The 14,189-nt window shown below is 40.1% G+C and overlaps 1 protein-coding gene across 1 annotated transcript in view; it reads right to left on the reverse strand.

Moving 5' to 3' along the window:
- Diaph3 (diaphanous related formin 3) overlaps positions 1-14,189 on the reverse strand; it is a 454,769-nt gene that overhangs the window by 104,811 nt on the left and 335,769 nt on the right. Inside the window, exons 26-27 of the mRNA XM_021202828.2 lie at positions 9,348-9,443; positions 8,844-8,903 (exon numbers count right to left, since the gene is read on the reverse strand). Of these exons, the coding sequence (XP_021058487.1) occupies positions 8,844-8,903; positions 9,348-9,443 (156 nt within the window). The remainder of the gene's footprint in view (positions 1-8,843; positions 8,904-9,347; positions 9,444-14,189) is intronic.

Consider the following 14,189-nt stretch of genomic DNA (forward strand, 5'->3'; position numbering starts at 1 on the left):
GGGGTAGAAAAGAGAGAGAGAGAGAGAGAGAGAGAGAGAGAGAGAGAGAGAGAGAGAGAGAGAGAGGAGAGAGAGAATGAAAGCAACCCTTGAGGTCTATAATGCTCCAAATTAACCTGTGAACCCCATCTGCCCAGTCAGGTAACTTCCTGGAATTTGGGGAGTTGTACTTCTTGGAAAATAGTAGTCTCATGGGAAAGTATGTGGACATTCTAGTATGGTAGATTTGTCCTAATAAACTCCTAAAACATGTAGCTCCAGGAAATTTCAGGGAACAGTCCTTACCAAAGTCCACCTCTTAGTATTTAATACTTAGTAAAGCTTGCTCTAATATGGCCCAAAATGGTGGAATTTGTTCTTTCTCTGCCGAGTCTCAGGATTAACTGTAGTCAGCACTTAGACACCCTGGAAGACCTTTGCGATTTCTTAACTCTACCCCAGGCTGTGGTCTTGCCACTTAGGGAAAGTGAAGCAAGAGACATTAAGGGGATCCAAGACTGTACCGATTAGGGCTAGGGGTGGCTGCAGATGCAAGCTTTTGATGCATAGACACAAGACTTATGTCTCCCTTAGAATTAGTTTGCAAAGAAGATGCTAATTCAAAGATATTTAGCCGGCTCCATATTTAATTCTGACTTCAAATCTTGAAGAGTGGCACAGCAGCTGTGCCTAGAGGCAATACAATCTTATTTCTATAAAAATCTCTCAAAGCTCCATATATAAGTGGGAGTGTAAAAATAGATAATCAAATCCAAATTAAGGCTATTAAGAACTGATTTACTGTAAAGATAATATAGCAAAATTTTGTTTAGGTTATGGATGTTCACTAAAAATGTGTAATACTTGTTTGCCTAAAATTTTGATTATGTTTTATCTTATTTTGTCACAGTTAAATAGTTTTATCATTAGGGTTTTTAATTGCATATAGTTTGTAAATCTTTTCTGATTACTCTATATCCATTTATCTTAGAAAAAACCCTACTGTACTCCTTAATGAAAAAAGAAGCCATCTAAGGAAGAAGCAATCAAACTGCAGGCAGATGTGCCATGAGCGGGTGACTCAACGATTCATATTTATAGCCTGTGCTGCAAAAGGTTAACTGTGCACTTGGCAAGAAAAATACTCAAGGATAATAGGAGTTCCCATATGTGGAAAAGCACTAGCCTAGTGCTCTTTTGTACAACCCAGACATGTTGTACAAAACAAGGTGATAGAGAAATCACATGGTTAAGAGAAAACAAGGACACCATGTCCTTACTACTCTTTGAACCTTCATGTTGTTGACATTTTGGACTGTGATCAAGTTCTCCAGACAGGAACTATTTGTTAGCTACCATGGGATCTCCTCCAGTATGTTCTTTCTGCTGATCTTTCTTGGTCATCCTTCACTGAGTCTACTTCTCAAATGTTCCTTTTTTTTTTTTTTTTTTTTTGATCTAAAGATTCTTCATTAGACAACTCATTTGATAGTAAAACACCAGCACTTCTTGGAAGGACTGTAGACAGAGAAGTGTTCTTTCTTCCAATTTCAGAGTAGCCAGTGGTGCTTTGCCCCTCCCCGGAAGCAGTTCATATGGTCACTGAAAGTACCTCCTCAGTTTTCCCCTTTGATTTTACTTGTCCCTTTGTACTGGCTAGCTTTGTGTCAACTTGACACAGCTGGAGTTATCACAGAGAAAGGAGCTTTAGTTGGGGAAATGCCTCCATGAGATCCAGCTGTAAGGCATTTTCTCAATTAGTGATCAAGGGGGGAGGGCCCCTTGTGGGTGGTGCCATCTCTTGGCTGGTAGTCTTGGTTCTATAAGAGAGCAGGCTGAGCAAGCCAGTGGAAGCAAACCAGTAAAGAACATCCCTCCATGGCTTCTGCATCAGCTCCTGCTTTCTGACCTGCTTGAGTTCCAGTCCTGCATCCTTTGGTGATCAAAAGCAGTATGGAAATGTAAGCCAAATAAACCCTTTCCTCCCCAACTTGCTTCTTGGTCATGATGTTTGTGCAGGAATAGAAACCCTGACTAAGACACCCTTCAAGTCCATGCTTATTACTGAAATATCAAATTAGTCCAAACTCCTTTGCCTAGCAACAGACTCTCAATGGAATTCTCTATTCCTTTACTTTCAACCAACTAGATGACTCATGATCCTCTAATTGAGACTGTCAGATTTTCATAAAAAAAGTTTTCAAATTTTTATTACTTTTAACTAAAAGAGTAACTAGACATTTTCTCTCGGATGGAAAAGGCATGTGGTCTCATCAATGGATAAATTCTTTCTTTCCTTTAATGTTATATATTCGTGACTAATAGAAGAGCCCCAGTGTCTCTAAGGAAAACTCTAATGAAGCCTATATTTCACCTTCCGTACCTGATCCTTTTAAGTAGGGACCATGGTGACTGACTATCTCCTTCTGATAGCAAGTAACGTTTAAGGGAGGAGATGAGAGGAGGTTAATTGTACTCAAAGGAGAGAACTAGTACTTGGCCTATTAAATTCCACTTATGTAGGTGGCATTCAGAGACTTGATTATGCTTCTAAATAAGCGTTAATTGTTCCTTTCAAACCTAAACATAACCACGTCTGTTCACTTGACACGTTCTTTCTTAACATCCATGCTCTGGCCATCAATTCAGCTAAGTATTGGGCTATAGCAGAGAACAATACATGCATCTCTCTTGATGGCTCTGTCTCCTAAGGAACTCTTGAAAAACACTGATACTGAAAGGAACACTGTCAGAACAGGGTTGTCATCCTACATTGGATGGAAACAGAAATCACAGGTCTCCCAGGTTCTGAGGGGGTCAGAAAGGCCCTGCTGAGAAGGGACAGTCCTGCTATGGGGAGTCATCTATTCTGCTCTGGGCTCACTTCTGATTACACTTTGAAACCATGCCTGGAATGCTGAAGCCAAGTCTGGGTTAGTCTTTTAGAAATTCTGATCGTGTCAAATTTTGCATATTACATGTACCTAGCATTTAGCACATGTTAGAAATTATTACTGGTCTGTCTCTGACTTAGATAATGCATTGAGGTAGTGTTTCAGATTTTATTTTTAAGTTAGCTTCACTGTGTATACCAAGGGGCCTTGACCTTGAGCTTGCAACACTCCCCAAAGAAGACTGGGTTTAAATTTGCATACTGCCTTAGTCTCCTGAATGTTTAAGCTGGTTACTTTTTATTTTCAACTCCATATAAGCTAGAGTCATCTGGGGCCACAGAAAGAGCCTGAAGCTTGGTACCATGCAGCAGGGTTCGAGTCTCTAAGGGAGCTCAAAAGAGGCTACTCATGATGGTGCAGCCTCAAGTGCAGTGGAGAACACAGACTAACAGATAGCAGGACTGTGGGATGATCACCAGGGATAGGAGCAGGTGTTGGGTGGAGCTGGCCTGATCATACACAATACAGTAAGCCTGTGCTTTACAGGTCGGAGCCAGGAAAGTAGAGCTGCCCAAGCCCTCGGAGTCCATTAGATTATAAGCAAATTCTAGATGTTGAACACAGAGGATTTTACAATTAATTTTGATTTAGTTTGGTATTATTATAACTGTGCCCTGTTGTTTTATTTTTGTCATTAAATATAAAGAATATAACAGTTTTATTTATTTTTACAGGGTCTCACAGTTGAGATTTTGGACTTTTTTTTGGGGGGGGGTTCAAGACAGGGTTTCTCTGTATAGCCCTGCTGTCCTGGAACTCACTTTAAAGACCAGGCTGGCCTCGAACTCAGAAATCCGCCTGCCTCTGCCTCCCGAGTGCTGGGATTAAAGGTGTGTGCCACTTTTAAAGAGACTAAAAATTTGGAAGAGAATGAATTAAAATGTTTATATATTTTAAATGGCTAACTTACTTTTAAAGTTATACCTGACTTTTATACTGTAATATCAACAAGCGTTCATGGGGATAAACAAGAAAGGAAATGTTATGACTTAATATTGATATATTTGTCAAGTACTGACAAGGGATAAATTGTATTGGTTAGCTTTTTTGCCATCTTGACATAAGCTGAAGTCATCTAGAAAAAAATGAACCTTAAATGAGGGAATGCTTCCACTTGATTGGCCAGTGGGCATGTTTGTGGGATCCAAGCCACTCTGGGTGGTGCCACCCATGGGCAGCTGGCTCTGAGTTATAAGAGCATAGGCTGAGGAGTCATGGAGAACAAGCCAGTCTGCAGCTTTCCCCCATAATTTCCAAATAAAAAAGTAACCAGGCTATAATAATGAAACACAGGATATAACTATACCATATACAATTGTATTCTTACTATATATTTAATTCAAGCTAAAATTACATCTAACAATATCTAACTATCCCTTATAGAACCTCAAAAATTATAAATTTATAATAGGTGGCAATGTCCAATGGATATTCTTTAATTTCTCAAACTTAAATATGATAGCCAAATGATAATTCTCTTGATATTCCACCACATGATAAAAGTAAAGAAAACATAAATATCTGTACAAACTCATTCTTAACAAATATGAGAGCACGCTCGTGCCCATTACAAGCCTCTTTTCTGCAACTGGTCCCAGGCCTTAGCTGGTATTTATACCTATGTTCCTCTTCTATCCATCCTGTATCTCCTCCCCCCTCAGGAAGCAGCTCAGCAGGGCTTGGCCCATGCTTTCATCCCTGATTGATCTGTGCCCTGTGTCATCCTGCTTGGATTAGGCTGTTGTACTTTCCCACTGTCTTTAATCACAGGACACAATATTACCAAGCGATGCCCCAAAGGATCTCCTGCACTCCAGACATAATCTCTTTTTACCTCCACTGTGGAGGAACAATCTCATTTCCACATGGTACTAGATTAATGGCCACTCTTAACACTGTTATTCCTTTTGTGAGCCTGTTAGGAGCATTAGGAGCCCAGGAAGGTCAGAGAGAAGTCCGAATTTCCAATTCAATGGAATGTTTGTTGTGGGTCCTGGCAGGAATGTGCCTGACTCTGGAACCAACATTTCTAGGCCAGCAGACTTAAGGGCAAGGGAACAGGAAGCAAAAAATGTTCCTAGTGGGTCACTAAGGGTGATAGTGTGTGGAACTACTCTCTTTTCTACCCCTTCATTCCTGGACCTGTGGATCCTGACAATGGAAGAAATCATGCCATACACTGGATGCTTATTCAAAACACATACCACCTTCTTAAGAACCCTGCCCAGCTGCCACCCAATTGGTATTGTAAAAGTAACTTCAAAAGGCCATTCTATCTTTCTATCAGGCCTGCTGCTTCAGGATGGTGGGGAACATATAAAACCAGTGGATTCCATGGTCCTTGGCCCACTGTCCTGGCTATAAACTGAGCTCCTTGATCAGAAACAATATTGTATGACATTCCATGATGGTGGATAAGGAATTCATTATGTCCACGGATAGTTGTTTTGGCAGGAGCATTATGTGCAAGAAAGGCAAGTCCACTAACCAGAGAAGTATCTACCAGCAAGGACAAAGTGTTGTCCTTTCCCCGAAGGAAGTGGTCCTATGCCAGCAGGTGACTAGCTGGTCACCTACAGAATGGTGCCATATCTGAACTCAGTACTGGTCTCTGCTGTAGGCTCAGCAGGAGCTGTAGCCAAGACAAACCCATGTTGTTGAGCCCATGTATACCTGTATCTCTGCCACTTTATTATTGGGTCTTTTGGGCAATGGCAAGACTGGCTGGGGAAAGAGGCTGACTGTCCGCAGAACTCGTCGTTACCCTATCTACTTGATTATTGAACTCCTCAGCTGAAATAACCATTGATTAACATTTACATGGGATAAAAGTATCTTCACACCCTTCACCCATCTGGAGAGATCTGTCCACATACTTCTTCCCCAGATGTCTTTCTTACCAATTTACCATTCCCTCACTGGCATTAGAGCTTATTCTTTTCAGGATTCCAGTGTTGAGTGAGAAACACCTGAGACATCCAGTCTCATGGAATGAGCAACTACTGGATTCTTGGACTTTCTGTTCACAGCCAATCATTGCTGGACTAGCTGGACGCAGCCTGTAAGCTATTCTAACAAACTCCCTTTCCCTGTTTATGGAGAGTCATTCCATAAGTTGTGTTACTCCAGAGAACCCTGTGGTTTTATTAAAAGAAATAAGAACTAGCCATCATTCCAGAGGAATGTTTTTTGCAATCTAAACTGCAGCCTAGCAAAACAGTGATATCTAGGTGGTTAGATCTGGGAACAAAAGGTACAGTGGGGCAGAGGCTGCAGAACCTCCCAGAGGCTACATCTCAACAGCTACACATTATCCCAGAAGAAAACACAGATGCATGAAGATATCAGCTCCTATATGGGTAGGGATCAAACATTGGTCACATGGCTCTTTTCATGGTGGTATGGAAAACAGATTATGAACTTGGACTCTGACTTTTCTCTGAGAAAAAAGTTCTACTTAGCAGAATGTTTTTAAGGAGGATGCTAGACTTCTTTCAGTTTTGATCACTTACAGTAATGGCACAGAAACAAGAGTGCTGAGAAGAAAACAGAATACATAGAATGCATTCTGTAGCCAGTGACTCAGCTAATGTTTATTCTATAATACTTACTCAGAATGCAAATAGGCTAAAAACTTTAAATAATTAAGAAAATAAGAAATCAACATCAATAAATATAGCTACATAAATTGTAAATATCTGGCAATAGTTTAAAGCATTTAAAAATTTAATAATGGGCTCAACATTGTATTGCAATCACAGATCAGTTATAATATTAATATTTTTAGTGAAGGCATAACACCTTTACAAGGCACACAAGTAACTCTAAAAAATCATCTTATTCTCAAATTGTCATGATCCTTTATAAATGAGAAGATTTTTAAATGTACCTGGACTTCATATATAGTCTAAAATGTTTTGTTTATGCACAGTATTTTTATTTGGATTCATTTCATGTTGTCAGAAATGTTTGGAGGAAATGATAAATGACAACACAAAGTGCTAAATACAATTTAATTGATTATGTTAATACTAGAAGAATGAATTTTTGATAATTATGGTATATTTCGTTTGGCTGCTGTATAATCTCCTAGCTTAATTGTCACAATAGCCCAAGCATTAAGATAGTACATTTTAGTATTGTAAGCAGCTTTTCTATAATGAACAGAAACACCACAGTTTATAAGCAATCACAGCTGAGCCATTATAGCTCAGACATTTATTAATAATAGTCAGAAGGAGTGGGTTCCCCAGGGCCGGGGAACCAAGTTCTCTTACATAGCTTTTGCCTTCAAACATCTACAATACTTATTTTAAATTAAGCTTAGGGTACTGTCATAGTAATATAATCACTGTGCTTAGTGGTGGGTTTTCTTTATGATTTTGAACAGGGGCTGAGTTGTTACTACAAAAGGAGATATGGCACAAAGACCCAAAATTCTTCTTTCTAATACTAATACAATCATTCCATTCTCTTTAGAGATTTTTATATTGATACTTACTGTTCTCTTTGCCACTTCTGACCAAATTGAAATCCAAAGAATCAAACATAATTTTAAGAATAATGTGCATAAGCATAAGACTTTTACTATTCAAAATGCTCAAATGCCTCTGTATAATTAAGGGAAGTGTGGCAGTAATCAGAGAATTCAACTACAGCCACAGGACTGTCGGGAGCTCCGTTCTCCTGGAGATTCCAGCTCTGGAAATCTGTGGATTTCCATTTACTTCTCTGCTAAACAAAATCATCTCTAAAGTTCAGGTCCCCACTCTTCTCTAGACTTTTATCTACAATTCTGTGCTATGGTGGAGCAAAACCAATCATAAGCTGAGGCTTTGGGTTGCTCATTACTCCTAACGTGCGTCACTTGTTTCTATTCATTTTTGCCGTTCTTAGAACAGTAAAAGGCAAATCAATAGCTGAAGCATACTTTAAAAAGTTGAAAGGTCTATTTAAAATTCTGTTACAGATTTTATCTTTCTGGTCATTTCTTAACCATTTACTAAGAATATTCTGACCACTCAGATACTCTCTGGATTTTCTTACTTCGTTAACTATTTTACCTCCCTTACAAGTGTGATACACACACCTTCTCAGTCACACCTTAATACTCACAGAAAGGAACTCGAAAGCACTCCCGAGTGCTTCAGATGAAGCCTGTCATGTAGTTTTTCTGTTAAATCCAGCCAACTTAGATAACAACCTCACCACAAGTCAGTGAGAGTCTCAAAGGATGAACGTGGTGTGACGACAGACATAAACTGAAGTCCAAGATCACAGACTTGCCCGAACAGAAACCAAATGAGTAAGAGCAGACGCTTTTGAGACAGATTCACAGACAGGACAGATGACATTCATATGGGAACTTTTAAAAAGCTCAACTCCTTGGCAAATATTAGAGATGAAGATAAGTCACTCCAATTTAGCAACTGTAGCATCATCCATTGTTAACAGTCCATGCAATGCACCTGTATTTACGGTTTCTCCCAAGCTGAATTATTTGTAACTGCACTGACAAATAAGGCAAGGAAAAATGAATACAGGTCGCAATACTTCACATGGATCTTGATGTAGAGTGGACCCGCTAGTTTAAAGTAGTTACCATGAAATTGCATTGCTCAGAAATGCGGCCATAGCCAACTCTGATCAGAAGTGTGCAAATGTAACTTCAAACTATACGACTATACCAAAACATTCACTTGCGACCTAATTAGAAAAACAGAAGAAACAACTTCAAGGAAATAAGGCAATATGGAAAACAGAGCCCGTCATCTCAGAGTACACATCTACGCATTTTTTTTTACTCTTGTAGTTATACTGAGAACTTCAATAGCAGCGTAGTAAAAATCACAGACCAACAGGATAAAAGCAGATAAGAATAACATGCAATTTATGAATAAAGTTTATTACCATGGTTACAAACTTTGAGAACAGGCCTCTGAGACATTGGACTGAGACTCTGCCGAATATCTGTTAAAAAGAGAGGGAGAAATTTAATATATGTATGTTTGACTTGAGAAGTAAAAGAATATCCTGTGATTTTTCCAAGCTTAGGTCTTTTTAGTGATGGTGCAATGCTTGAATGTCCTGAAACACGGAACAGTGGTGCTCAGACTTTTACTCCATTTTAACTGTGGGACCCTAACCCCCACTGGGGAAAGGTGCATATGGGTCTCGATGAGAATCATCACACTAGTCAAGATTTTCTAGGTTCAACACACATCGATTTGTTAATGCACTACTGACACCAGCCAACTGGAATGCATCTCTCTCTGACACCTGTCTCTGCAAGGGATTAAGCAAATTTAGGAAAGTTAGAAACAATTTCTGCCCACGGCACTGTTCTTGTGACAAATGACTTTAAGGGGAGAAACTGCTCTTCCCTAGAAAGTAACATGAAATAAAAGAATTCACCTTTCAGCTTTGGTGTCCGTTTTCTTCTGTCGCGGAAGGCAGCCCCTGACTGCAAGGCCTCCAGCAGACTATCCATCACTCCTGTCTCATCACCCTCTGTGAAAAGAGATGCAGGGAATTCCATCAGCCCTCGGGTTACCAAAGCAATGTCAAAGCACACATGCAAGCAGGGGCAATGGTGATGGCAGAGAGCAAAAGGACAGAACATCAGAACTAGACCAGGAATTTCCAAACAAACAAACAAAAATCCAGCTCTGTCCTAAATCAGCCATTTTTTAATTAGAGTCATCTCAACAGTGTGTGTGTCACAGTGTGTGTGTGTCACAGTGTGTGTGTCAGTGTATGTGTATCACAGTGTGTGTGTTACAGTGTGTGTGTGTCACAGTGTGTGTGTGTCACAGTGTGTGTGTTCTGCCCACTAAAGAGGACAGGGCTTCCCAGACGCGGTGTGCAGCACTGTTTATATAGACCAATGGCACGGTGAGTTTAGATGGAATGTACTCCAGTGTCTGCAGTCAACATAAATCATATTTTTTCTCCTAGAAATGAGTAATTTTTTAAAGCATAAAACTAGTTTCTAAAAGTGTCTAGGTGTGTGGTATAGTGCCTCTATTATACAGAAGCTGGGTCTGCCAAAACTTACCACAGAAAAGAAAACTTACCATTTTCATGCAAGATTCTATGAAAGAATATATTTATAATTACACACACGCACGCACACCCCTGATATAATTAAGATGGTAAACTCAGAGATGTTTTCAAGAATTTAGAGGATAGCATTCCTTAAGGAACACTAAGGACACCTTTGTTCCCACAAAACAGGTTCTTTGCCGGCTTTCTCTATGAAACTATATGCCTGCTGTGACAGCACGGCTAAAAGAGAAGATATTTCTTTCCTAAGAACGTTGTTCACTGTTTTGATTTCCCCCTTTTGGAGCCACACTCCCTTTATAGATAACTATTGACATGTGACCATGGCAGAGTACAAAGCCACACTCCTTACAGTTTATAAACAGATGCAGACATAGAACTATGCGTCAGCTGCTTTGCCATCTGCTCCTGCAGCACATTTGTAGACGAGAGCTAAACCTTGGAGGTGTGATCAAAAATGGTGGGTGAGAATCCAAGTATTTAGAGGTTGTCAATTTACACATACATTTAATTCTGAAGCATTTCAATGTTTACTGTAAAGTACATTAAATATTTTAGACAATTTAATAAGTAACTACCTACCTAATCTTTAAAAATTTACACTCAAATTCAAGTATATTTTTCCTATACATAAGTTCATGTAATATTAAATATTTAAGGTACTTATCAGTGAAAGTAAACATTTAAATAAATGAACGAATTTACTTTTTTTTTTAAAAAAAATTAATATTATGTTTGCTTGCAAATAAAAAGCAGGGAAGAGAAAAATAGAAAATTGGTTTAGGGAAAAGGAGAATATAAAAGTGTTGGTGTTGCTCCTGGATTGTAAACCAGTTATTTGAGTATGGCTGGTTCTAGATGATTACACTGTATGGGTGCTAAGTTATTGCTGGGTGTAAACTTTATTCCGGCCACAAAGACTGATCCTGCAGGTCCCTGGAGACAGATGCCAGCAGTTTAGGCTCATGAGGTGATTCACACTGCTGCTAGTCTCCATTTTTATACCTTTGAACATGCAGCTCTCTATAATGAATGTCTTTCCCACTGTCTTTCCCAAGCAAGCTCCTACCACTACTTCAAGACAGAAACTGAAACCACCTGAGACCATGTCCTGCCCCGTGTGTGCTAACTCAGTGCATATGGCACACATGACAGCACATCCTTTGGAAAGCTGTGCTATTTCCTAGACTGTACTATTTAGGAGACAAGTAGCTCCTGTAAGACAGGGATCGCTGAGGAAGAGCTCATTCTGTTCATCACACACACACACACACACACACACACACACACACACACACACANCACACACACACACACACACACACACACACACACACACACACATACACACACACACACCTGTCCACAAGGCAGGGTCTACTCTGTGTGGCCCTGGATGTCCTGGAACTCACAGATGTCTACCTGTTATGCTTTCTGAGTCCTGGGATTAAAGGCATGTGCCACCACTGCCTGGTTTTATTTAATTTTATAGGTAGCAAAATCCAATTATTTCATAGAAACAAGTTGCCTCTTCCATTACATTTGCTTATGTTCTTGGTTAGGGATATAATGATGCCTTATATCATTGCTAAAAATCTCTGATCTGAACTTTAAATAGACTTGTGGACATGTCAACTCTATTCATAAACAGAACTAATATATAAGATGATAAGCTATAAGGAGGATGTTCTTCCCGTGCTAGATGTGCTTTATACACTTATCCAACACATGTTTTCCTGGCATATGGTATTGTACACTGGAGCATCACTGCACATGTATAATACCTAGGTTGTATGGATTAAGAAGAACTCCTCCCAGTTCTCAGAAGCACAAACTGGGGTAGATGTGAAAGGGTGGACACCACCAGAAGAAGAGAGGTCTTGGAAGAAGAACTAAAGATGGAGGCAAATGTACAAAATTAACAGATGTATAAAGCTGATTAAATCTATATACATACATCTTTCTACTATATACCTAGGAAATAAGGTCAATTTACATTAAAAAAAAAAAACCTCACTTCTTCTGTGAAATAAACAGATCACCTGAGGTAGTGTCCCAGCAGGACTGAATGACACAGTGCCTCCCATAATTTGTAAGTGGAACTTTGAAAAATGCAGGGTTGAGGGAAATGGAGAAAGGCCAGGCTGGGAAGAAACATTTCCAAAGTAGTCAATGAGGTGAGGACAGGAAGGAAGGGCAGCAGCTGAGGAACAGCTGAGGTCTTGGTGCACATGGATGGAGGAAGATGAAGTAGGGGAGAATTCGAGATGAGAGGGTAATGATGGTTAGGTGCTAAGGTAGTGGGAGATGCCCATAGTGACCAGCAAGTGATGTCAGGGATTAAGCTGGTATGACAAAGGCACACTATTTTGAAAGTCATTCTCTTATTACAAGTAAGAGTAAGATGGCACCCCAAGGACTTGTGAAAGTCCTCAACATAAAGCACAGGCCCACACGCCATGTTCTCAGCCAAGACAGAACAGTAAAATTTCACACAATCAAGAAAGAGTGCATTCTACAAGTTTCCCGAAGTCTGAAAACTAGCAATCAAACCCAATCAACTTACCAAGTAAATGCCTGAGGATGGGGCTAGACGTCTCGATAGCAAACTGAGTATCAAAAGACAGGAGGTAAGTGAATTCTAGCTTCTGAAGAGAATTATTTCCAGGTAAGCAATGGTTCTGCTGCCAGTAAGGTAGGGACAGAAAATGGCTATGCTCAGACAATGCAGTCACCTAGACATGATTTCCTAGAGACAGGAAACGTGTGAGGGTTTGGATCTAAAATGTCTTCAGAATCCATGAGCTAATGGCTTAGTTGACATAGCTCTTGGGAACTTAAACTTCAGCAATGGATCAGCCGACTTAATAGCTATTTGATGAACTATTGAGAGGTGACAAATGCTTAGGAGATGGGACATTGTTCCTTTCAGGGTGCCTCTCCCTGCCACCCAGGCTTCTGGTGACCATGAGATGAGCATTACATTGCTGTCCTCAACTGGAACATGTCCTTTAACATGGCCCAGACACAATGAGATGATGGACTAAAATCTCTAAAACTGAATGCCCAAAGAAAAATTCCCCCTGTGTCTTAGCTATTTTGATGAAAAAACCAGAAGACTGTCTAAACACATGGTACTTTGGCAAAATAAGGAGTAAAATCAAAACAAAAAGACAAGTGGGAGAGGCAGGGAATGAGCCTCAGGGAAGGCGGAAGACAACCAGTGAATCTAAGAGGACTCTGTCCGAGGATTCCCAGGACCTAGGCCCAGAGCAGTCTGCAGGTTATGGCGGAAGAAAGAAGCTGAGAGGAGGAAGCAGGCCTTAAGATCTCATGTCTGACCATTTAGAAAATCAACCATGGATGTTTATACAGATCTATTATAAGGAGTTTGAAAAGCCAGAGACAGATCAACACAAATCTTAAGCACTCTGCTCTTAGTTTGCATTACCTTAAAAATAAACAATGTGCTAACAGTTCCTATGGTCTGCATGCTGGTGCACCAAGAGCACTGGAATCCTTAGGAGGAGAGTCCTTATGAAGTGATTAAGCCATGAGGAGGGGCTCACATGGACGGGGACATTGCCCTTGAAAAGGCTGTGGGGCAGTTCACTGTACTGCCACCATACAGGTTCAAAGGAACAAGGTTTATTTGTGGAGAGGAGAGGGAGCCTTACGCAAAAACAGAATCCATAGAGGCTCTGATTGTAGATATCTCAACCTCAAGAATCATGAGCCAATACATCTCTCCTGAATACAGATGACCATATGGAAGGAATTTTGTTTTAATAGCAACATGCACTAAGGAAACAAGGAATATTTAGAATGTGACAATCTTATAAATGTTGTTTCTTCTGATGACCATAAACTCTGCTGTGATCATAATGAAGGCTAACAGGGCAAAGGAGTCAGTCAGTGCCAGGTAAGCATGGGTGGGGAGAGAATCCAAGGAACCAAATCCTTAAGACACTTACCAGGAACGCGGTCTCATCTAAAATGCAAACTCTAATCGAAAGTGTGACTTTTAGGGTCCTGAAAATTGAAAGAGGGAACTGAGAAAGAGTAAAAGATGAGTGTACTGGCTAGTTTTGGCAACTTGACACAGCTGGAGTTATCACAGAGAAAGGAGCTTTAGTTGGGGAAATGCCTCCATGAGATCCAGCTGTGGGGCATTTTCTCAATTAGTGATCA

This window comes from Mus pahari, chromosome 8 (assembly GCF_900095145.1).
Source record: "Mus pahari chromosome 8, PAHARI_EIJ_v1.1, whole genome shotgun sequence".
Taxonomy (NCBI): domain Eukaryota; kingdom Metazoa; phylum Chordata; class Mammalia; order Rodentia; family Muridae; genus Mus; species Mus pahari.